Genomic DNA, 26,413 nt, shown 5'->3' on the forward strand with positions numbered 1-26,413 from the left:
TCCTTGCAGTACAAGGGACTCTCAAGAGTCTTCTCCAGCACCACAGTTCAAAAGCATCGATTCTTCAGTGATCAGCCTTCTTCACAGTCCAACTCTCACATCCATACATGACCACGGGAAAAACCATTGCCTTGACTAGACGGACCTTGGTTGGCAAAGTAATGTCTCTGCTTTTTAATATACTATCCAGGTTGGTCATAACTTTCCTTCCAAGGAGTAAGCGTCTTTTAATTTCATGACTGCAATCAGCATCTGCAGTGATTTTGGAGCCCAAAAATATAAAGTCTGACACTGTTTCCACTGTTTTTCCATCTATTTCCCATGAAGTGATGGGACCAGATGCCATGATCTTTGTTTTCTGAATATTGAGCTTCAAGCCAACCTTTTCACTCTCCTCTTTCACTTTCATCAAGAGGCTTTTGAGTTCCTCTTCACTTTCTGCCATAAGGGTGGTGTCATCTGCATATCTGAGGTTATTGATATTTCTCCCAGCAATCTTGATTCCAGCTTGTGCTTCTTCCACCCAGCGTTCCTCATGATGTACTCTGCATAGAAGTTAAACAAGCAAGGTGACAATATACAACCTTGACGTACACCTTTTCCTATTTGGAACCAGTCTGTTGTTCCATGTCCAGTTCTAACTGTTGCTTCCTGACCTGCATACAGGTTTCTCAAGAGGCAGGTCAGGTGGTCTGGTATTCCCATCTCTTTCAGAATGTTCCATAGTTTATTGTGATCCACACAGTCAAAGGCTTTGGCATAGTCAATGAAGCAGAAATAGATGTTTTTCTGGAACTCTCTTGCTTTTTCCATGATCCAGCGGATGATGGCAATTTGATCTCTGGTGCCTCTGCCTTTTCTAAAACCTGCTTGAACATCTGGGAGTTCACGGTTTACATACTGCTGAAGCCTGGCTTGGAGAATTTTGAGCATGACTTTACTAGCGTGTGAGATGAGTGCAATTGTGCGGTAGTTTGAGCATTCTTTGGCATTGCCTTTCTTTAGGATTGGAATGAAGACTGACCTCTTCCAGTCCTGCGGCCACTGCTGAGTTTTCCAAATCTGTTGGCATATTGAGTGCAGCACTTTCACAGCATCAGCTTTCAAGACTTGAAATAGCTCAACTGGAATTCCATCACCTCCACTAGCTTTGTTCGTAGTGATGCTTTCTAAGGCCCACTTGACTTCACATTCCAAGATGTCTGGCTCTAGGTCAGTGATCATGTTATCGTGACTATCTTGGTCATGAAGAAATTTTTTGTACAGTTCTTCTGTGAAGACGCGACGCAAGAGACGCCGGCCCCGGCGGCGCAGACGTGACGCGAGAGACGCCGGCCCCGGCGGCGCAGACGCGACGTGAGAGACGCCGGCCCCGGCGCAACGAACCGTGCAAAGAGGTGCGGCCATGAGGAGCTACCCCACGCCTGAGGCCAAGGCCGGCGGCCGAGAGGAGCTACCCCATGTCCAACAGGCAGTGGCTGCACGGGCGCAGGAGGGCTGAGAGGAGCTACTCCGCGTTCAAGGTCAGGAGGGGCGGCCTTGAGGAGATACCCCTCGTCCAAGGTAAGGTACAGAGGCTGCACTTTGCTGGAGCGGCTGTGAAGAGATTTTTCCACCACCAAGGTAAGAGAAACCCAAATAAGACGGTAGGTATTGGAAGGGGGCATCAGAGGGCAGACACACTGAAATCATAATCACAGGAAACTAGCCGATCTGATCACATGGACCACAGCCGAATGTGGTCCACTGGAGAAGGGAATGGCAAACCACTTCAGTATACTTGCCTTGAGAACCCCATGAACAGTAACAAAGGGCAAAATGATAGGATACTGAATGAGGAATTCCCCAGGTTGGTAGGTGCCCAGTATGCTACTGGAGCTCAGTGGAGAAATAACTCTAGAAAGAATAAAGGGATGGAGCAAAAGCAAAACCAATACCCAGTTGTGGATGTGACCAGTGATAGAAGCAAGATCCAGTGCTGTAAAGAGCAATATTGCATAGGAACCTGGAATGTTAGGTCCATGAATCAAGGCAAATTGGAAGTGGTCAAACAGGAGATGGCAAGAGTGAACATCGACATTCTAGGAATCAGTGAATTAAAATGGACTGGAATGGGTGAATTTAACTCGGATGACCATTGTATCTACTACTGTGGGCAGAAATCCCTTAGAAGAAATGGAGTAGCCATCATGGTCAACAAAAGAGTCCGAAATGCAGTACTTGGATGCAATCTTAAAAATATTGTATTACTGCAGTTAAAACACACAGGTGAAAGAGATGGGATAGTCTTTAAACACATTTCTGTGATGAGTTCCTCAGAGCTACCTTCCTTCAGCCAGCTTTCTGGGCTCAAGCTACAGAGTCATATCACTTAATAATGTACAGAGACATTCATCAACCAATGATTATAAATAGGCAAGAAACCAATCCTGATCGATGTTGTTAATGAGACACTGGGCTTTCTCACAACCTGAAAGATCAGAAATAACTGCTAGTGTCTGGAATGACTCGGCATTTGCTTCTGTGAGGTTATAGATTCACTTCCTTTTTCTGTTCTCTGGAGACAAAGCACAGCTGGTCAGTATCTTTTATAAGAGTGTTTTCTTCTAGAAGTTTCCCAAGGGCCATTACTAAGTGTGAAAAATATTGGGAATGCCACAGCAGACTGGATATGAGTCACTTTCCACCTGCATATGATTAAGGGGACTCACAGCATAGTCCATTAAATAGAGGCAAAATGCAGCACTTAATTGCTGCTTCACTGGACATGACTGTTTTGAGAACTTTAAATGCCTGTTACTGTCATACATAGGAAGGCAGAGTTGTCTGCTCAAAAGCATAGTCACAGTGCCTTGAACATTGCCTAAATTTCACAGTTCAAAAAGAAATTCTATCAAGAGTTCCCTAGATTTTAAATTCACAGAATGGTGAGAGTTCTGGCTAAAGGGCCTGATACTTGCCAGAGGTAGGCCCTCTTTGTCCTCAGTGACCTACTGGCAATAGAATCCGAGGAAAGAGAACGGAAGGGAAACAGAGGGCAAGAAGGAGATACCAGGACTCTAGAGCCATAGATGGTTAATCAGAGGATAGACCTGCCGGATTTTTGTGAACTCAGGTTTACAGAAAGGCTCCACAAGAAATCTCCAGAAACTAATACCCACTCATGAGCTGGGACACGAGGCCACCCTCCAAACAGGACTCTAAGTGATGCATCTTTGGTAAAGGTGCAGAGGAAGTCAGAGCAGGGCTACTAGGGGGTTTGGTGGAAGGGAGCATCCAATGTCAGTTTTCCCAGCTAAATGGTACAAGGAGCTGAATGCTGCAGGAAAGAAAACAAACTTCATGTCAATTTGTTCCCAGTATGGAAAACATGGTAACCTGGCATTACAATTAAGTACTAGTTTTAAGATTTCATGGCACTTTCTGAGAAATATGTTTCCTTTACAGTGAACCCATAAGAATATAGACTAGGGTGAATAAGAAAAATGGGAAAAATAGAGGATTACCATTTGGATGTAGCTTTTTTCCTCTTCTCTGGAAACAGAATTGGCAAAAAATCTTGCAGAATTAATACCATTTCTTTCTGGAGATAGAAAGCTGGTTCGATTGCTAGGAACAAAAATATAGATGAGGTCAAAGCAATGTCTTACAGCTGGTCTGAAAGTCAGCCAAGAACTGACATGGCCCCTGTGGGGTTTTACCCTCCCCTTCCAGATGCAACTTCCTTCCAATCAAAGCAATTCCTGAAGTGACAGAGACTACCCCGCAACTCCTGTCCCACTATGGGGCAGATGGCTCTCACTTCTTAAAGGTTATTCTTTATCCAGGCCCTCCATGTGCCACAAGAAATCTCTTTCTAGAAAGAGACCAAGGCATCATATCACTGAGAGAAAGACGAAACAGAAATACTCCTTTGAAGCTCTCATTTCATTCCTCTGAAAAGATGAGACCAAGACCACAAATCCACTTTCATCCTACTCCCAAGTCAGAAGCGTAAGCTGAGGCTCTGCATTCCTGTCTGGAATGTGGCCCATTACAGAGTCATCGTGTGCTGTGAACCAGAAGTAACCTGCCTGCAGTGTGGGAGGCCTGGGTTCAATCCTTGAGTTGGGAAGATCCCCTGGAGGAGGGCACAGAACCCACTTCAGTATTCTTGCCTAGAGAATCCCATGGACAGAGGAACCTGGTGGGCCACCATTGCAAACAGGTGGACATGACAGAGATTAAAACAGCAGTAAAGAACCCGCCTACAATGCTGGAGCCGTAAGAGACATGGGTTCCATCCGTGGGTCGGGAAGATCCTCTGGAGAAGGAAATGGCAATGCAGTCCAGTATTCTTGCCTGGAGAATCCCATAGACAGAGGAACCACGTGGGCTAGAGTCCCATGGGGTTGCAAAGAGTTGGACACGACTGAGTGACTAAACCAGCAAGAAACTACCAGGCCAAGCTCAGGACTCTGAAACTCAAGCTTCTACAAGGTGAGATGAGAGAGTGCAGACACATTTGAGGGTTCGTTTATCAAGAGAACTTCCTTCACAAAGTTGAGCTTCTAGAAGCCATGCCAGCAGTGCCAGCCCTGCTCAGCAGGCCAGAACTGCATCCACTGTAGCTGGGGCAAAACAATTCCCTCTCCCAACAAATGTGAATTGGAGGTTGAAAAAGAAACTCTCTCTGTTGGTACTAGAATTGTAGCAGGTAAATACGGATCTACAGGATGGCTACTTTAGGCTGTGAGGATTGTGCAACAGAAAAAAAGAGTTCTTGAAAGAAAGAGGAATGAGCAAATGTGAAGAGAGAAGCACACATTTGAGACAGTTCCCAGCAGCACTCTCATTCTTGATTCCATTGCGCTGGGAGATTCAGTTACCGTTATTCCTTGGTGACCTACAAAACACTTCCGGTTCAGTATAATAAATCTTATTCCTCCCTTGTCTTAAGCTCTCTTTCACCACAGAGGTCTGGCTAAGGCTGAGAGGGTGCCAGATGAGAACCCTGGAAGCAATCAAAGACTCACCAAGGCGCAGTGTGGGTCCTGCTTAGACACGTGTGTTCCCGGATCGTGGAGAGGTTTTTCAGGTCCAGGATGGGTGGCCGTGCTACAAGATAACACAGAGCATCCAACAAAAGTTCTCAGGGGTTCAAGGCCAGAATCTGCAGACTGTAAAACTATGACAATTCCACTTACTAAGCACATCAAGCCCACATTTACTCACAAGCAGAGCTAATGATGAGTGCCCATTTTGCTGTCCTACTGTTTTCTGCCTAAGCAGAAGCAGAGGGGACAAGTACTGAGCCGGTGGTCACATCAGCAGCTGGGGTTACATCCCATCACTACACATTTATTGAGAACACATCGTAAGTCAGGCCTGGTTCTGGGTATCAGATGAAGATCTCTCATCTCATGTCATTCTGTTACCTGTCTCACCCTTGACCCCTCTCATCACAGACAGAGGTGGTCACCCAAGTTCTAATAATCATCGCCCCCTCCAGGTCATTGTCTACTTGGTGGTCCTTCTGTGTAGAACAATCTTCCCCATCTCTCTGCCTGGTTATAGTCATCTTCAGATCTCAGCTCAACAGCCCCTGCTCAGGAAGGCCTTCATGGGCTTTCACGAGTTCATGTGCTTGCTGTTCACGGCACCCACCTGTCTGTGATGATCCAACATTCCTGAGTTGGGTATAGACTGACTGCACTCTGGGAGGACAGGGTTTTTTCCTGATTTGTTCACTGCACCTGGTGCCTGACCCTCACTCCACCTCAGCAACCCACCTTGCTGAGTTGGTCATGCACATATTCCCCTATCACTGTCTTGACCAGCTTGTTTTTCTAGCTCTTTCCTCCACACTGGTAGATAGTGTTTAACTCCTTCCATATTACCAGTGGCGTTCCTGCTGTTCAGTCAGCTGTGCAGCCACGTGTGTCAGAATCACCCCCTCCTGGCCCAGGTGTTCACCTCCCCAGCCACCCAGTGAATCCCCAACCCTCTGTCCATCCAAAATCTCTGCACCTTCCTCCTCACCAGGTCTTTCAGACTGGTGATGTCCAAAATGGTAGCCACTAGCCGCATGTGACTCTTGAAATTTAAGTGCATTGAAATTAAATCAAATCTTAAAATTCACTTCTTCAGTTGCACTAGCCACATTTCACATGTTTAACAGCCCCATTTTCTTCATTACAGAAACTTCTGTTGCACAGGATTGCTAGAGAAAAGTAATCAAGCAAAAAAAATAATATATACCTCAAAGTTACAGGTGCCTGTGAAATGGCTTCTCCCCAGAATGAATGGTTATTTCCTCTAAACCTCATGAGACAGGGCCTGTTCTCCTATTTAGTACCTATTGCATAATTATTCTTCTTCCAGGTGGTTTTGACATATCTTTCTCCCCCTCAGCCTGGGAACCCTGCTTGTTTCATCATCTCTGTCTCCCCGTAGTGATAGGCAAACATACGGAAAATGGGATTTGACTCAAAGTGAAGAGGGCGAGGCTGGAGCAGAGCAGGCATAAGCAAGCTGCTTAGTTACAGCTCTGAGAGTGGCCAGGTGAAGTAGTAGTTTTTCCAAAGAGCAAAGATGGGTGGTGGTGGAGCCTATGGAGTGTCAGAAGTCATGGTCGTGGTACCAAGTATATCCTCACCCAGCCCTACTGGGCAGGCAATGGCGAGCAAGAAGGAAGTTAGCGAGTTACTCTGACCTACTTTTGCTTGAACCCTCTTCGCCTTCCTCCCTGCCTGTTCCTGCCACTCAGAAGATGGGAGGAACTGCCCGGAGCCCTATGCCCACAGGAGCCACACTTCTCACCTCCACGTCCTCCATGTTCCCCCCACCAAAGACACATCTGCGGCTGGGTACACACAGGGCACTGAACCATGGGGCCTGTGACAGGGTCTGCACTGAGGAATCAGTGTCAAAGGGCATTCCTGGCTGCCTTACATAATGGGGATGGTATGACTACATTTAAGTGCTGTTTAAACAAAGAGATCAAGGGGCTTCCATTCACACCCACCTCACTCATTTCTGGGACTTTGTTAGGGAAGCAGCCAAAGATGAGCCCGCTGGAGTGGATTTGGCTTTGGAGACCACGTTTGCCATGACTGCAAGTCTCCAGGTTCCTGTTACCCTGATGATCTGGAGCAATGGTGCTCCTCAGCCCTTCCCACTGGATCCCAGCCACTTCTTTCTCCCAGGGCCCTGGGGTTACGGGTTTCTGTAGTGCTTCCTTTGCAGAGAGGCTTAGGAGGGAAGTTTTTCCACATGGTTATCACACCTTGCTCCCCCATCCCACACAGGAGTGGCTTACTCTTCCTCTGAGGCTTGAGATCTCTGTTCACAGGGGGAGGCTCCAGGTCGATGGGGAGCTCGGGCAAGGGGCTGGAGATGCTCCCTGAGTTCATTGGAATGTAATCGTCAGAGCTGTCATGGGGTCCGAGAGCAAACGCTGCAGTCTGGGGATTCATGGACACGTAGCTGTCCTCAGTGCTGGTAGAAGTTGGTGGGGACATCGGGAAGAACCTGCATGGCTGCAAGGGAATGAAAACCAGTTGGAAAACAGAATAGCATGGAAACTGCTTCCAGTGGGCAAACTTGGCTGCATGTGGGATTTCAGTTGCAAATTATCTAGGAATAACCCTGAACTTCCTTTGGAAAGTCAGACAAGCCTCTAACTCAGGCTCTGCCTCTGGACTTATCATGGGAGGTAGGTGATGACTCACCCAGGACTCATGCTGGAATACAGAGGTCAATGAAATTTATGCAAATACTTTAAGAATAATGGGATGACTTCAATAGCTACCTCAGGTCTGAGATGTGTCCAGATCATTAGAACCAGTAAGGTCCTTATAGAGCACGAAGTCCAGTAGTTCCCAGACAAGTTCAAGCTTTAATGGGAGACTGGAAGGGTCCTCAGAGATTCAGAGTGCTGAATCTCAAAAGACATCCAGGGAACATATATCGGGTAGACTATGTTTTGGTAAAAATTAGGGCTTAAAGGAACTCAAGTACCAAACTTACCAAATTTAAACTTAGCCGCTTGTCTCGGTGTCTTAAAGATTGGCCTTCGACATCTGCTGTAAGAAACAAGCCAGGGTGGTGAAAAATGCAGGACACCAGTTGAAACTAAGCTCAAGGCCCTGTGCTTAGCTCCAGAGGAAGAGAGGCTTGCTACTTAGTCTAGCTGGACAGCCAGAACATTCCCCCATAGGTGGAAAGCAGACCAGATTTTGAAGAGGTTTCTGTATGATACTTCAGTTCTGTGAATTGGGGGAAGTCATGGGAAGCAATTAAGAAATGCTTGCTGCATTTGTCACATGAATTTTCTGCACTTAGAAATGGCAAAAAACAGAGCTGAAGGTTTGAGAAGAGGAGAGGAGGCACGAAATAGCCCTTTCAAAGAACAGGAGAACAGGGTGAACAAAGGAGCAATGGCCTTGCAGAGCATCAATACGAATTGGTGACCATGAATTTCTGCAGCCAGAGTCAGCACTTCAGTACAGATCCAGAGAGAGAGGAGAGCTGGATGAATCTAAGATTAAACATTTCTGAGGTGGATGTGACCCATATAGAGTGTGATGTAAAAATTCAGAATAACTATTGAATTAAAATAGATATCCAGAAGGTAGCAAGATATATGTGTGCAGAGTAAAATGAGACTTGCTTAGAAATGGAGAGAGGTTTTAAATGTCAAGAAAAGTTTAAGTATAAAATCCTGGAGACTCTGGGCTTCCCTGGTGGCTCAGAGGTAAAGAATATGACTGCCAACGCAGGAAACATGGGTTCAATCCCTGATCCAGGAAGATCCCACATGCTGTGGGCAGCTAGTCTGTGCACCAATACTAGTGAGCCTGTGCTTTAGATCCTGGGAGCCACAACTACCAAAGTTTAAGCATCCTAGAACCTGTGCTTCGCAACAGTAGAAGCCACTACAATGAGAAGTCAGCACACCCCAACTAAAGAGTAGCCCCTGCTCACTGCAACTACAGAAGTTGCACGAAGTAATGAAGACTCAGCACAGCCATAAATAAATTAATTAATAAAATTATGTTTAAAAAATCCTAGATATAAAACTCCTAGAGAATGTAGGCAAAACACTCTCTGACATAAATCACAGCAGGATCCTCCAAGACCCACCTCCCAGAATATTGGAAATGAAAGCAAAATTAAACAAATGGGACCTAATTAAAATCAAAAGCTTCTGCACAGCAAAGGAAACTATAAGCAAGGTGAAAAGACAGCCTTCAGAATGGGAGAAAATAATAGAAAATGAAGCAACTGATAAAGGATTAATCTCCAAAATACACAAGCAGATCCTGCAGCTCAATTCCAGAAAAAGAAATGACCCAATCAAAAAATGGGCCAAAGAATGAAACAGACATTTCTCCAAAAAAGACATAAAGATGGCTAACAAACACATGAAAAAATGCTCAACATCCCTCATAATCAGAAAAATGCAAATCAAAACCACAATGAGATACCATTTCACACCAGTCAGAATGGCTGCTATCCAAAAGTCTACATGCAATAAATGCTGGAGAGGGTGTGGAGAGAAGGGAACCCTCTTACACTGTTGGTGGGAATGCAAACTAGTACAGCCACTATGGAGAACAGTGTGGAGATTCCTCAAAAAACTGGAAATAGAACTGCCATATGATCCAGCAATCGCACTCCTGGGCATACACACCGAGGAAACCAGAATTGAAAGAGACACATGTACTCCAATGTTCATTGCAGCACTGTTTATAATAGCCAGGACATGGAAGCAACCTAGATGTCCATCTGCAGACGAATGGATGAGAAAGCTGTGGGACATATACACAATGGAGTATTACTCAGCAATTAAAAAGAATACATTGGAACCAGTTCTAATGAGGTGGATGATACTGGAGCCTATTATACAGAGTGAAGTAAGCCAGAACGAAAAACACCAATACAGTATACTAACTCATTTATATGGAATTTAGAAATACGGTAATGATAACCCTGTATACGAGACAGCAAGAGACACAGAAGTATAGAACAGTATTTTGGACTCTGTGGGAGAGGGCGAAGGTGGGATGATTTGGGAGAATGGCATTGAACCATGTATATTATCATATGTGAAACAAATCACCAGTCCAGGTTTGATGCATGATACAGGGTACTCGGGGCTGGTGCACTGGGATGACCCAGAGGGATGATATGGGGGGTGAGGTGGGAGGGGGGTTCAAGATGGGTAACACATGTACACCCGGGAAGGAGTCATGTCAATGTATGGCAAAACCAATACAATAATGTAAAGTAATTAGCCTCCAATTAAAATAAATAAATTAAAAATAAAAATAAATGAGAGAAATGTGTGGAAATGGGGGGAAATGGAATTAGAATTGATTAACAATACTCAAGAAAGAAATTAAAGAGAAAACCATCTAAGAAATGAAGCCTAAGTTACAAAATTCCAAGGGAAGAAGACATTCAACTGAAAATGCAATAAGTGGAATTGAAGAAAGACCACAAAACAACTAAGAGAATAAAAAATAAAGTAAAAAAGAATCACAGAAAAAAAGATTGAAATAGAAGACAGTCAATGACGATGCAATATATGTATTGTTAGAGTCCCCCCAAAGAAAAACAAACAATAGCATATTACTAATATTTAAATCATAATCCAAGAAAAGTGTCGCAAATAAATTAACACTTGAATCTACATATTGAAAGGCCCATCAAGTAACTGGAATAAATAGTCAATTCTACCCCAAATGTAAAATCTATTAAAACAGCTATATCAATCAAAATTACAAAATGAAAAGAGAATTAAATACCCCGTTCAAAGCTAGAAAAGGAACAATAGAGAAAACCAAAAGAAACTATAAAGTAAAGATAAAAGCAAAAACTAATAAAGTCCAGAAGAAGTGGATTTGCTTTTTTAAAAATCAAAATCTTGGTTTCCTGGGAAAAATTTTTAACCTGAGGGAAACCCACTAGCCAATCTAATCAATAAAGGAGGGGCCACAAATATACAAAATAAGAACTGATAAGGAGAAAGCAATCATTGAAACAGAGGAGATTTTTTTTTTTAAAGAGACACTTCTGCATGCCTCTACACAAATAAATTTTAAAATCTAGAGGAAATTGATAATTTCTAGAGAAATATACTACACCAAAATTGACACAAAAAGGGATAGAAATCTTACACATTTAAATTTCCATAGAATAAAATAGACAAAGTTACCTCCCAAAACCACCTCCCAAAAGTGAAGTCATTCAGTCGTGTCCAACTCTTTGTGACCCCATGGACTGTAGCCTTCCAGGGTCCTCTATCTATGGGATTCTCCAGGCAAGAATACTGGAGTGGATTGCCATTTCCTTCTCCAGGTGATCTTCCCAACCCAGAGATTGAACCTGGGTTCAATCTGCGTTGCAGGCAGACTCTTTACCATCTGAGCAAGGGAACCTTCCCAAAATCACCTCCCTAAAGCTACCTCCCAAAACTACCTCTCAAAACCACTGAGATCAGATGGTTCCAACAGACAATTTTACCAAATTTCAAACACCAGGCAGTCTCAATGCTTCAAAAATTTGTTAGAGAGTTTAGAAAACCAAGGACTATTTCTAATTCTTTTTATGAAGAAAGTATAACTTTGGAAGCTAAAACTGATAAAGATAAAATATACCAGAAAAGTATAAACTAATATCACTTATGATTATTAACACAAAAATCCTAACTAAAATATTAGCAAGCATCATGCCCTCTTTGAACCATTACTATAAAACTTCTCACTATCCTCTCCAAGTTGAGACACATTGTTTTGAGGGCATTAGCCCACTCTAGACTCCTTAGCCTAGCAAAGCAATAAAGCTACTTTTTTCTACTTCACCATTACCTCCAAATATTAGAAAACAGAAGAAAGGGGTATTACTAGAATGGCTGAATGAGGAGCTCAGAGAAGCTATTCCCCCAAAAGCAATGATAAAACTGTACAAAACTATTTTTGTATACAACTATTAGGGGACTTTGAAAATTTACCAAAAGCATACAACAAAACTATTGCATATTGTATTTGTAAGCTTTTATTAAAAAAAAAAACAGAACTACTGAACATCACATAAGAACAGTGAGAATTCGTGGCATTTTAGCTTGGGGTGCTCCCATACCCCTCAGCACCTCACTCAGCAGTAGTTCTACCAGGGCAAGGCAAGTCATGAAAACTGGCAGCTTTTTTGCCAAAGGGGTCTCATTTGATTTGGATCAAAGCATATAAAAAACTCCATTCCTCTATGTACTATCAAAAGCATACCAACATTCACTTTATAGGGGTTCCAGAAGGAGAAAAGAGAGAGAAAAGAATAAAAAATTGTATTTACAGAACTTATGGTTGAAAACTTTCTACATGGAAACAGACATCCAGGGACAGGAAGCACAGATGGTCCCTAAAAAGATGAACCCAAACAGACTTACAAGACATATTATAATTAAAATGGCAAAAGTTAAAGATAAAGAGAATTCTAAAGAGTCATTTACAAGGAAATCCCCATAAGGCTATCAGATGATTTCTCTGAAGAAACTTTTCAGGCCAGAAGAGAGTGGCATGATAGATTAAAAAGCTCAAAAGGGAAAAACCTGTGACCTAGGATAACCATGGGCTTCCCTGGTGGCTCAGAGGTTAAAGCGTCTGCCTCCAATGCGGGAGACCCGGGTTCAATCCCTGGGTCGGGAAGATCCCCTGGAGAAGGAAACGGTAACCCACTCCAGTATTCTTGCCTGGAGAATCCCATGGACGGAGAAGCCTGATAGGCTACAGTCCACGGGGCCGCAAAGAGTCGGACACGACTGAGAGACGGAACGGAACGGAACGGAGGATAACCTACCAAGCAAGATTACCACTTAGAACCAAAAGAGATATAAAGAGATTCTCAGACAAGCAAAAGCTAAAAGAGTTCATCAATACTAAACCTACCCTAAAAGAAATGTTAGAAAATCTTCTCTAAGCAGAAAAGAAGGAAAACATATTTAAGAAAAGGAAAATCCCACTAGGAAAGCCAAATATATAGCAATGACTGAGGAAAAACCACTTAAATAGCTTATACAATAAGTTATAAAATCAAATACAACTGCAATAAAGAATTAAGGGACAGACATGAAGATGTAAAATATAACATCAAAAACACAAAATGTGAGGGAGGAGAGTAAAAAATATAGATTTTTTTAAGAGTTTGTTTGAACTTAAATGACTATCTGTTTCAAACAAGTAGATATAGGTCAACATATATGAAAACAATGGTAACCACAAACCAAAAAGCTACAATAGATACACAAAGACTAAAAAAGAAAGGAACATAAACATAATATAAAAGAAAATCATCAAACCACAAGGGAAGACACAGAAAGAAGAAATGAACAGAGAATAATAATAGCTATTATTAAAATGAAAATAAGGACATATCTATCAATAATTACTTTAAATGTCAATGGGCTAAATGCTAAAATCAAAAGACATAGTCTGGCTGATCAGATCAAAAACAAGATTCTTCAATATGTTGCCTACAAGACTCACATCAGGGCTAATTACACATAGAAGCTGAATGTGAAGGGATGGAAAAAATATTTCATGCAAAAAGAAATGACAAAAAACTGGAAATGGCAATACTCATATCAGACAAAACAGACTTTAAAACAAAAGCTATAATAAAAGACAAAGAAGGACACTATATAATGATAAAGAGATCAATAAGAAGAAGAGGATATTACACTCATTAACAAATACGCACCCAATTCAGAAGCACCTAAATACATAAAACAAATACTAACAAACTTAAAGGAAGAAATTGACAATAACACAATAATATTAGGGGACTTTTACACCCCACTGACATCAATGGACAGATCATCCAGACAGAAAATCAGTAAGGTAACAGTAGTTTTAAATGACACAATAGACTAGTTGAACTTAATAGATATCTACAGGACATTCAACCAAAAAACAGAATACATATTATTTTCAAGTTCAGAAGGAATGTTCTCCAGAATAAATTACATGCTAGGCCACAGAAAAAGTCTCAACAAATTTTAGAGGATAGAAATTATATCAAGTATTTTTCCAACCACAAGAGTATGAAATGAGAAATCAATTCTAGAAAGAAAAATAGGAAAAGCACAAATGTTTGGAGATTAAGCAATATGCTAATTAAAAAAAAAAGCAATGGGTCAATGACTGAGTCAAAGAGGAAATCAGAAAATAGCTTGAGACAAGTTAAAATGGAAATACAACACTCCAAAATCTATGTAATACAGCAAAAGCAGTTCTATGAGGAAAGTTTACAGTAATACAGGCCTTCCTCAAGAAATAAGAAAAATCTCAAATAAACAACTTAACCTACCATCTAAAACTGGAAGGATGCCCATTCTTGACACTTGTATTTAACACAGCATTGGCAGTCCTAGCCACAGTAATCAAACAAGAAAAAGAAATCAGAAGCAACCAAATTGGAAAGGGAAAAGTAAAACTGTTATCATTTGCTAATGACATGATACTTTATATAAAAACCCTGAAGTGTTTACAAAAAAAATTATTAGAACTAATAAATGAATTCAAGTTTCAGGATACAAGATTAATAGACAGAAATCTGTCACAGTTCTATACACTAATAATGAACTCTCAGAAAGAGAAAGCAAGAAAATAATCCCATTTGAGAGCACATCAAAAATAAAATACCCAAGAATAAACTTAACCAAGGAGGTAAAAGACCTATACTCTGCAAACTATACAACATTGAGGAGGGAAACTGAAGATAATACAAAATAATGAAAAGATATCTTGTGCTCCTGGATTGGAAAAATTAACATTGTTGAAGTGTCCATATGAACCATAGCAATCTACAGATTTAATGCAATCCCTATCAAGATAATACCCACAGAAGAAGAATAAATAATCTTAAAATTCATATGGAACCAAAAAGATCCATAACTGCTAAAGCAATCTTGAGGAAAAAAAAAAAGCTAGAGGTAAAACCTATTCAGACTTCAGACTATACTGCAAAAGTACAGTAATTAAAACATCATGGTACTGGCACAAAAGCAGATGCATAGATCAGTGGGAGAGAATAGAGGGCCCACACACCTATGGCCCATTAATCTATGACAAAGGAAGTAAGATTATACAATGCAGAAAAGACAGTCCCTTCAACAGGTGATGCTCAGAAACCTGGACAGCTACATGTAAAATAATGAAACTAGAACACTTCCTAACATCATATACAAAAATAAACTCAAAATTGATTAAAGATCTAACTACAAGACCTGAAACCATAAAACTCCTAGAAGAGAACATAGGCAGAAAACTCTTTGACATAATTGTAGCAATATTTTTTGAATCTATCTCCACTTTATGGCAAATAGAAGGGGAAAAAAGTGGAAACAGTGACAGATTTTATTTTCTTGGGCTCCAAAATAATCGCAGATGATGATTGCAACCATGATGTTAAAAGACACTTGCTCCTTGGAAAGAAGTTATGACAAACCTAGACAGTGTATTAAAAAGCAGACATATCACTTAGCCAACAAAGGTCTGTATAGTCAAAGCTGTGGTTTTTCCAGTAGTCATGTATGGATGTGAGAGTTGGACCTTAAATAAGGCTGAGTGCCAAAGGATTGATGCTTTTAAATTGTGGTGCCTGGAGAAGATTCTTGAGAGTCCTTTGGACAGCAAGGAAATCAAACCAGTCAATCCTAAAGAAAATCAATCCTGAATATTCATTGGAAGGACTGATGCTGAATCTGAAGCTCCAACATTTTGGCCACCTGACTCACTGGAAAAGACCCTAATGCTGGGAAAGATTGAAGGCAAAAGGAGAAGCAGTGGCAGAGGTTATATAGTGTCACTGACTCAATGAACATGACTTTGAGCAAACCCCAGGAGATAGTGGAGGACATGGGAGCCTGGCATGCTTCAGTCCATAGGGTCACATACTCAAACATGATTTAGCAACTGAACAACAACAACAATAAGCAAACAAAAGAAATAAAAGCAAAACAAACAACTGGGACCTAATTACACTTAAAAGCTTTTGGACAGCAAAGGACACCACCAACAAAACAAAAAAACAACTTATGGAATGAGAGAAAATATTTCCAAATGATAAGACAAACAAGATTTTAATATTCAAAATATATAAACAGCTCATAAAACTCAATATTAAAAAAACTCAAAGTACGTGATTTGAAAATGGGCAAGAGAGAGGAACTGTGGCTCCTGAGGCATGCTGGATGCAGAGAAACTGAAGATGTAGCTGACCAGATTTTGGAAATAATTACAACAGGAGGTCTGAAAAACAAAGAGGTTGTTTTCATCTTATCAGGCCTAGCTGAAGAGATCAAGCCCTGAGCCTTTGGGGTGGGAGTACTGACTCCAAGACCCTAGACTACCAGAGAATTAACCCAAGGAAGTATCAAATAGTGAGAACTCACACAAAGGAAACCACTTCAATACAAGAGCTGACATCACCCAATCACCAGTAGCACCCTGTGCAGGATGCCTCATCTAAACAACAAACAAAACAAAAATACAAACCCAATCATCAGCAGACAAGATTACCACCTCATTCAGCCTTGCCCATCAGAGGGAAAAAAAATGACTCAGCACAAATCTCACCCTATATGAACCACTGGACCAAACTTAGGAGGGCAGAAACCAAAAGGAAGAAAGAATTCAACCTTGAAGCCTGGGAAAAGGAGACCTCAAACATAATAAGTTAAAAAATAATGAATAAGGCAGAGAAATACTACGCAAATGAAGGAACAAACTAGAAACAGAGAAGTCCAAATAAATGAAGAGGAAATAGGCAAACTACCTGAAAAAGAATTCAGAATAATGATAGTAAAGATAATCAAAAACCTTGAAAACAAAATGGAGAGAATGCAAGAATCAACTAACAAAGACCTAGAAGAATTAAAGAATAAACACACAGAAACAAACAACATAATTACTGAAATTAAAAATACTCTAGAAGGAATCAGTAGCAGAATATTGAAACAGAAGAATGAATCAGTGAGCTGGAAGTTAAAATGGTGGAAATAATTTCTGAAGAGCAGAATAAAATAAAAAGAATGAAAAGAACTGAGGTTACTTTCAGAGCCCTCTGGGACAATATCAAATGTACGCATATTTGAATTAGAGGGATCCCAGAAGAAGAAGAGAAAAAGAAAGGATATGAGAAAAATTTTTGAAGAGATTATTGAAAATTTCCCCACCATGGAAAAGGAAATAGCCAACCAAGTCCAAGAGGTGCAAAGAATCCCATACAGGATAAACCCAAGGAGAAACACACCAAGACACATACTAATAAAACTAACAAACATTAAACACAAAGAAAGAATATTAAAAGCAGCAAGGGAAAAGCAACAAGTAACATACAAGTGAATCCCATACGTTTAACAGCTGATCTTTCAGCAGAAACTCTGCAGGTCAGAAGGGAATGGCAGGATATACTTAAAGTACTGAAAAGGAAAAATCTACAACCAAGATTACTGTACCCAGTAAGGATCTCATTCAAAATTGATGGAGAAATAAAAAGCTTTTCAGACAAGCAAAAGTTGAGAATTCAGTACCACCAAATCAGCTTTTCAACAAGTGCTAAAGGGACTTATATAGTCAAGAAATACAAGAAAAAGATCTACAAAATCCACCCCAAACAATTAAGAAAATGGAAATAAGAACATATATATCAATAATTACTTTAAATGTAAATGGATTAAATGCTCCAACCAAAAAGACACAGACTGGCTAAACGGATACAAAAACAAGACCCATATATATGCTGTCTACAAGAAACCCACTTCAGACCTAAAGGCACATATAGACTGAAAGTGAGAGGATGGAAAAATATATTCCATGCAAATGGGAACCAAAAGAAAGCGGGAGTAGCAATCCTCATATCAGACAAAATAGATCTTAAAATAAAGAAGATTACAAGAAATAAGGAAGGACACTACATAATGATCAAGGGATCAATCCAAGAGGAAGACATAACAATTGTAAATATCTATGCACCCAGCATAGGAGAACCTCAATACATAAGACAAACACTAACCGACATAAAAGGAGAAATTGACAGTAAAGCAATAATAGTAGGAGACCTTAACACCCCACTCACACCAATGGACAGTTCATCAAAACAAAAAATTAAGAAGGAAACACAAGTCTTAAATCATACATTAGATGAGATGGATCTCATTGATATCTTTGGGACATTCCATCCAAATGCATAAGAATACACTTTCTTCTCAAGTACACATGGAACATTCTCCAGGATAGACCACATCTTGGGTCACAAATTAAACTTCAGTAAATTTAAGAAAATTGAAATCATATCAAGCCTCTTCTCAGACCACAACACTATGGGACTACATATCAATTACAAGAAAAAAAAAAACTAAGAAACGCAAGCATATGGAGATTAAACAATATGTTTCTAAATAACCAACACATTACAGAAGAAATCAAAAGGGAAATCAAAAAATTTGTAGAAACAAATGACAATGAAAACATGACAACTCACAACCTATGGGATGCAGCAAAAGCAGTTCTGAGAGGGAAGTTCATAGCAACACAATCCTACCTCGAGAAATAAGAAAAACATATAATAGACAACCTAAATTTACACCTAAAACAACTGGAAAAAGAAGGAAAAAAGCCTCAAAATTAGTAGAAGTAAAGAAATCATAAATATCCAAGCAGAAATAAATGAAAAAGAAATGAAACAAACAATAGTAACAATTAATAAAACTAAAAGCTGTCTTTGAGAAGATGTTTATCTTTAAATTGGCAAACTTTTAACCATACTCATCCAGAAAAAAGGAGAGAAGAATCAAACCAACAAAATTAGAAATGCAAAAGGAGAGGTTACAACAGACAATGCAGAAATACAAAGGATTATAAGAGACTATTATGAACAATAAAATGCAATATTATGGCAACAAAAGGCATAAAATGGAAGAAATGGACAGATTCTTAGAAAAGTTCAATCTCACAAGACGGAACCAGGAAGAAATAGAAATTATGAACAACCCAATTACAAGCACTGAAAGTGAAGCTGTGATGAAAATCTCCCAAAAAGCAAAATCCCAGGATCAGATGGCTTCACATGAGAATTCTATCAAACATTTAGAGAGGAGCTAATGCCAATCTTTCTCAAACTCTTTAAAAAAATTCCAGAGGAAGGAAAACTTCCAAACTCATTCTTCAAGGCCACCATCACCCCAATGCCAAAACCAGACAAAGATAACACAAAAAAAGAAACCTACAGGCCAAAATCACTGATGAACACAGATGCAAAAATCCTCAACAAAATTTTAGCAAACAGAATTCAGCAACACATTGAAAAGGTCATACACCATGATCAAGTTGGGTTTATTCCAAGTATGCAAGGATTCTTCATATATTCTTCAAAAAATGGGCATATAAGGAACCTACCTCAACACAGTAAAGGCCATATATGATAAGCCTACAGCAAACATTATTCTCAATGGAGAAAAACTGAAAGCATTCCCCCTAAGATCAGGAACAAGACAAGGGTGTCCATTTTCACCACTATTATTCAACATAGTTCTGGAAGTCTTAGCTACAGCAATCAGAGAAGAAAAAGAAATAAAAGGAATCCAGATCAGAAAAGAAGAAGTAAAGTTCTCACTGTTTACTAATGACATGATATTGTACATCAGTTCAGTTCAGTAGCTCAGTCGTGTCCAACTCTTTGCAACCCCATGAATCACAGCATGCCAGGCCTCCCTGTCCATCACCAACCCACGGAGTTCACTCAAATTCATGCCCATCAAGTCGGTGATGCCATCCAGCCATCTCATTCTCTGTCGTCCCCATCTCCTCTTGCCCCCAACACCTCCCAGCATCAGAGTCTTTTCCAGTGAGTCAATTCATCGCATGAGGTGGCCAAAGTATTCGAGCTTCAGCTTTAGCATCAGTCCTTCCAATGAACACCCAGGATTGATCTCCTTTAGAATGGACTGGTTGGATCTCTTTGCAGTTCAAGGGACTCTCAAGAGTCTTCTCCAGCACCACAGTTTAAAAGCATCAATTCTTCGGCAATCAGCTTTCTTCACAGTCCAACTCTCACATCCATACATGACCACGGGAAAAACCATAGCCTTGACTAGACAGACCTTGGTTGGCAAAGTAATGTCTCTGCTTTTTAATATGCTATCTAGGTTGGCCACAACTTTCCTTCCAAGGAGTAAGCGTCTTTTAATTTCATGGCAGCAATCAGCATCTGCAGTGATTTTGGAGCCCCAAAAAATAAAGTCTGACAATGTTTCCACTGTTTCCCCATCTCTTTCCCATGAAGTGATAGGACCAGATGCCATGATCTTTGTTTTCTGAATGTTGAATTCAAGCCAACATTTTCACTCTCCTCTTTCACTTTCATCAAGAGGCCTTTGAGTTCCTCTTCAATTTCTGTCATAAGGGTGGTGTCATCTGCATATCGGAGGTTATTGATATTTCTCCCGGCAATCTTGATTTCAGCTTGTGCGTCATCCAGCTCAGCGTTCCTCATGATGTACTCTGCATATAAGTTAAATAAGCAGGGTGACAATATACAACCTTGACGTACTCCTTTTCCTATTTGGAACCAGTCTGTTGTTCCATGTCCAGTTCTAACTGTTGCTTCCTGACCTGCATACAGGTTTCTCAAGAGGCAGGTCTAGTGGTCTGGTATTCCCATCTCTTTCAGAATTTTCCACAGTTTATTGTGACCCACACAGTCAAAGGCTTTGGCATAGTCAATGAAGCAGAAATAGATGTTTTTCTGGAACTCTCTTGCTTTTTCCATGATCCAGAGGATGTTGGCAATTTGATCTCTGGTTCCTCTGCCTTTTCTAAAACCTGCTTGAACATCTGGAAGTTCATGGTTTACATACTGCTGAAGCCTGGCTTGGAGAATTTTGAGCATGACTTTACTAGCGTGTGAGATGAGTACAATTGTGCAGTAGTTTGAGCATTCTTTGGCATTCCCTTTCTTTGGGATTGGAATGAAGACTGACCTCTTCCAGTCCTGTGGCAACTGCTGAGTTTTCCAAACTTTCTGGCATATTGAGTGAAAACCCTAAAGATAGTATCAGAAAATTACTAGAGCTAATCAGTGAATTTAGCAAAGTTAGCAGGATACAAAATCAATACACAGAAATCACTTGCATTTTATATACTAACAATGAAAAATCAGAAAGAGCAATTAAGGATTCAATCCCATTCACCACTGCAACAAAAAGAATTAAATATCTAGGAATAAACTTACCTCATTAGACAAAAGAATTGCACACAGAAAATTATAAGACACTAATGAAAGAAATCAAAGATGACATAAACAGATGGAGAGATATTCCATGTTCTTGGGTAGGAAGATTCAATATCATGAAAATGACTATATTACCAAACACAATCTACAGATTCAACTCGATCCCTATCAAATTACCAATGACATTTTCACAGAACTAGAAGAAAAAAATTCACAATTCATATGGAAACACAAAAGACCCCAAATAGCCAGAGCAGTCTTGAGAAAGAAGAATGGAGTTGGAGAAATCAACCTTCCTGACTTTGGATTATACTACAAAGCTACAGTCATCAAGACAGTATGGTAATGGCACAAAAACAGAAATATAGACCAACAGAACAAGATAGAAAGCCCAGAAATAAACCTATGTACCTATAGGTACCTTATTTTTTACAAAGGAGGCAAGAATATACAATGGAACAAAGACAGCCTCTTCAAAAAATCGTCCTGAGAAAACTGGACAGCTACATGTAAAAGAATGAAATTAGAACGCTTCCTTACACCATAAACAAAGATAAACTCAAAATGGATTAAAGACCTAAATGGAAGACCAGAAACTATAAAACTCTTAGAGGACAACATGGGCAGAACACTCGATGACATAAATCAAGGCAAGATCCTCTATGACCCACCTGCTAGAGTCATAGAAATAAAAACAAAAGTAAACAAGTGGGATCTGACTAATCTTAAAATCTTTTGCACAGCAGAGGAAACACTAAGCAAGGTGAAAAGACAACTCTCCGAATAGGAGAAAATAATAGCAAATGAAGCAACTGACAAAGGATTAATTTCCAAAATATACAAGCAGCTCATACAACTCAATACCAGAAAAACAAACAACCCAGTCAAAAAATGGGGAAAAGACCTAAACAGACATTTCTCCAAAGAAGACATACAGATGGCTAACAAACATATGAAAAGATGCTCAACATTGCTCATTAATAGAGAAAGGCAAATCAAAACTACAATGAGATATCACCTCCCACCAGTCAGCATGGCCATCATCAAAAAGTCTGCAAACAATAAATGTTGGAAAGGGTGTGAAGAAAATGGAATGCTCTTGTACTGTTGGTGGGAATGTAAATTGCTACAGCTACTATGGAAGACTGTATGGAGATTTCTTTAAAAACTAGGAATAAAACCACCATATGACCCAGCAATCCCACTCTTAGGCATATACCCTGAGGAAACCAAAACTGAAAAAGATACATGTATGCCATATTTCATTGCAGCACTACTTACAATAGCTAGAAAATGGAAGGAATCAAGAAGTCCATCAACAGATGAATGGACAAAGAATGGAATGTTACACAGTCATAAAAAGGAACATATTTGAGTCAGTTCTTATGTGGTGTATGAACCTAGAGCCTATTATACAGAGTGAAGTAACTCAGAAAGAGAAAGGTAAATATCATATTCTAACACTCACCTAGAGTCAGACATCTTGGAATGTGAAGTCAAGTGGGCCCTAGAAAGCAACACTACGAACAAAGCTAGTGGAGGTGATGGAATTCCAGTTGATCTATTTCACATCCTGAAAGATGATGCTGTGAAAGTGCTGCACTCAATATGCCAGCAAATTTGGAAAACTCAGCAGTGGCCACAGGACTGGAAAAGGTGTCTTCATTCCAATCCCTAAGAAAGGCAATGCCAAAGAATGCTCAAACTACCACACAATTGCACTCATCTCACACACTAGTAAAGTCATGCTCAAAATTCTCCAAGCCAGGCTTCAGCAATACGTGAACCATGAACTTCCAGATGTTCAAGCAGGTTTTATAAAAGGCAGAGGAACCAGAGATCAAATTGCCAGCATCCTCTGGATCATGGAAAAAGCAAGAGAGTTCCAGCAAAACATCTATTTCTGCTTCATTGACTATGCTAAAGCCTTTGACTGTGTGGATCACAATAAACTGTGGAACATTCTGAAAGAGATGGGAATACCAGACCACCTGACCTGCCTCTTGAGAAACTGTATGCAGGTCAGGAAGCAACAGTTAGAACTGGACATGGAACAACAGACTGGTTCCAAATAGGAAAAGGAGTACATCAAGGTTGTATATTGTCACCCTGCTTATTTAACTTATACGCAGAGTACATCATGAGGAATGCTGGACTGGAAGAAACACAAGCTGAAATCAAGAATGCCAGGAGAAATATCAATAACCTCAGATATGCAGATGACACCACCCTTATGGCAGAAAGTGAAGAGGAACTAAAAAGCCTCTTGATGAAAGTGAAAAAGGAGAGTGAAAATGTTGGCTTGAAGCTCAACATTCAGAAAACAAAGATCATGGCATCTGGTCCCATCACTTCATGGGAAATAGATGGGGAAACAGTGGAAACATTGTCAGACTTTATTTTGGGGGGCTCCAAAATCACTGCGGATGCTGATTGCAGCCATGAAATTAAAAGACGCTTACTCCTTGGAAGGAAAGTTATGACCAACCTGGATAGTATATTAAAAAGCAGAGACATTACTTTGCCAACCAAGGTCCGTCTAGTCAAGGCTATGGTTTTTCCCGTGGTCATGTATGGATGTGAGAGTTGGACTGTGAAGAAAGCTGATCACCGAAGAATTGATGCTTTTGAACTGTGGTGCTGGAGAAGACTCTTGAGAGTCCCTTGAACTGCAAGGAGATCCAACCAGTCCATTCTAAAGGAGATCAGTCCTGGGCGTTCATTGGAAGGACTGATGCTAAAGCTGAAACTCCAATACTTTGGCCACCTCATGCGACGAGTTGACTCACTGGAAATGAGTCTGATGCTAGGATGGATTGGGGGTGGGAGGATACGGGGACGACAGAGAATGAGATGGCTGGATGGCATCACCGACTCGATGGACATGAGTTTGAGTGAACTCTGGGAGTTGGTGTTGGACAGAGTCGGACACGACTGAGCGACTGAACTGCACTGAACACATATATACGGAATCTAGCAAACTGGTACTGAAGAATTTATTTACAGGGCAGCAATGGAGAAACAGACATAGACAATAGACTTATGGACATGGGGAGAGGGAAGGAGAGGATGAGATGTATGGAAAGAGTAACATGGAAACTTACATTAAAATATGCAAAATAGATAGCCAATGGGAATTTGCTGTATGGCTCAAGAAACTCAAACAAGGGCTCTGTATCAATCTAGAGGGGTGGGATAGGGAGGGGGATGGGAGGGAGATTCAAATAGGAGGGTATATATGTATACATTTGGCTTATTCATGTTGAAGTTTGACAGAAGACATCAAAATTCTGTAAGCAATTATCCTTTAATTAAAAAATAAATTGATTTTTTTAATGGGTAGGAAAATGAATGGACATTTTTACAAAAAACATAAGATAGCCAACAGGAACATGAAAAGATGTTCAACATCAGTAATTATTAGAGAAATCCAAATCAAAACTACAAGGAGATATCACTTCACACATGTGAGAATGACTATCATCGAAAAGACAACAAATAACAAGTGTTGGTGAGGATGTGGAGAAAAGGGAGCCCTTGCACAACTGCTGGTGGGAATGTAAGCTGGTGTAGTTACCATGGAAAATATATGAAGGTTCCTCAAAAAACTTAAAATAGAGCTACCATGTGATCCAGAAATCCCATTCCTGAGCATTTATCAGGAAAAAAAAAAAACACGAAAACTCTAATTCAAAAAGACACAAGCACTCCAATGTTCATAGTAGCACTGTTCACAATAGCCAAGACAGGGAAGCAATTTAAGTGTCCATCAACAGATGAATGAATAAAGAAGATGTTACACATATATACAATAAAATATTGTTATTTTTCAGTCACTAAGTTGTGTCCAACTCTTTTATACCAAGGTCCTAATGCAAAACATAAAAGACAGTGCATCACTCAAGGAGAAAAAATACGTACAGAAACTATAGTGTAAAATACAAAAGATACTATGATAAAGGGTCAGACACAACTGAGCGACTAAACAACAACAACAATCTGTAAAAATACTGAATCACTGTGCTATACACTTGAAAGGGAAACTAATATAATATTATAAATAATCAACTATACTTCAAAAAAAATGGCCAGTGAAGTTCTTCATGTTAATAGGATAAAGAAGAAAAATCACATGGTTATAAAATGTTTCAACAATTTCAATACACCTTGATGATTTTTAAAAAATAACATTTATCAAAGTAGGAATATCAGAGAATATACTTAATCTAATGAACAGTATCTACAAAAGTTTCCTGCAAACCACATTACAATAGTGAAACACAGAAGTTTTCCAGGTGAGACCAGGAACAAGACAAGGATCCCAGTTATTAACAGTACTATTCAAAGATATCCCGGCCTTCCTAGCCCATGCAGGGACATGAGAATAAGAAAATGAAAGATATAGATGTTAGAAAAAACAGTTTTTAGTATTTTCATGTTATATGATTGTATACAAAGAAAATGCAAATAAATATACATTTAGAAAAGATAGGGGAATTCCCTGGTGGCCCAGTGGCTAAGACACCCAATGCAGGGTGCCTGGGTTTTGATCCCAGTAGGGGAACCAGATACCACATGCCGCAAATAAGACCTGGCATGTCCAATTAAATAAATAGCAAAAAAAAAGAAAAAGAAAAGGTAGATATAAAAATCAAAATGAAAAGCTAATTTATTTTATGCAACAGCAAAAAAAAATTTAAGTAAAATACCATTGACAATAACATAAAAAATAACAAATACATGGGAATATATTAATGAGATATTCATTGGAGAAGGAAATGGCAACCCACTCCAGTGTTCTTGCCTGGAGAATCCCAGGGAAGGGGGAGCCTGGTGGGCTTCCGTCTATGGGGTCACACAGAGTCGGACACGACTGAAGTGACTTAGCAGCAGCAAGACTTCACTAAAAGCCATAAAAAACTATAGACAGATATACTGTTGGTGGGAATGCAAACTAGCACAGCCACTATGGAGAACAGTGTGGAGATTCCTCAAAAAACTGGAAATAGAACTGCCTTATGATCCAGCAATCGCACTCCTGGGCATACACACCGAGGAAACCAGAATTGAAAGAGACACATGTACTCCAATGTTCATTGCAGCACTGTTTATTTTTTGTTTGTTTGTTTGTTTTGTTCTT

General features: G+C 40.0%; 1 protein-coding gene across 4 annotated transcripts in view; it reads right to left on the reverse strand.

Moving 5' to 3' along the window:
* The window catches only part of GAB3 (GRB2 associated binding protein 3), an 89,147-nt gene that overhangs the window by 19,021 nt on the left and 43,713 nt on the right, over positions 1-26,413 (reverse strand). For 3 of the 4 annotated variants that reach the window (XM_088833662.1, XM_088833663.1, XM_055438669.2), the window contains 4 exons: positions 8,011-8,066; positions 7,301-7,520; positions 5,016-5,097; positions 3,507-3,609 (listed from right to left, as the gene is read on the reverse strand). In XM_088833662.1, coding sequence (XP_088689788.1) covers positions 3,507-3,609; positions 5,016-5,097; positions 7,301-7,520; positions 8,011-8,066 — 461 coding nt within the window. The remainder of the gene's footprint in view (positions 1-3,506; positions 3,610-5,015; positions 5,098-7,300; positions 7,521-8,010; positions 8,067-26,413) is intronic. The other variant, XM_088833661.1, reaches the window with a different exon arrangement.

This window comes from Moschus berezovskii, chromosome X (genome assembly GCF_049115385.1).
Source record: "Moschus berezovskii isolate FMDL1 chromosome X, NW_MosBer_1.0, whole genome shotgun sequence".
Lineage (NCBI taxonomy): Eukaryota > Metazoa > Chordata > Mammalia > Artiodactyla > Moschidae > Moschus > Moschus berezovskii.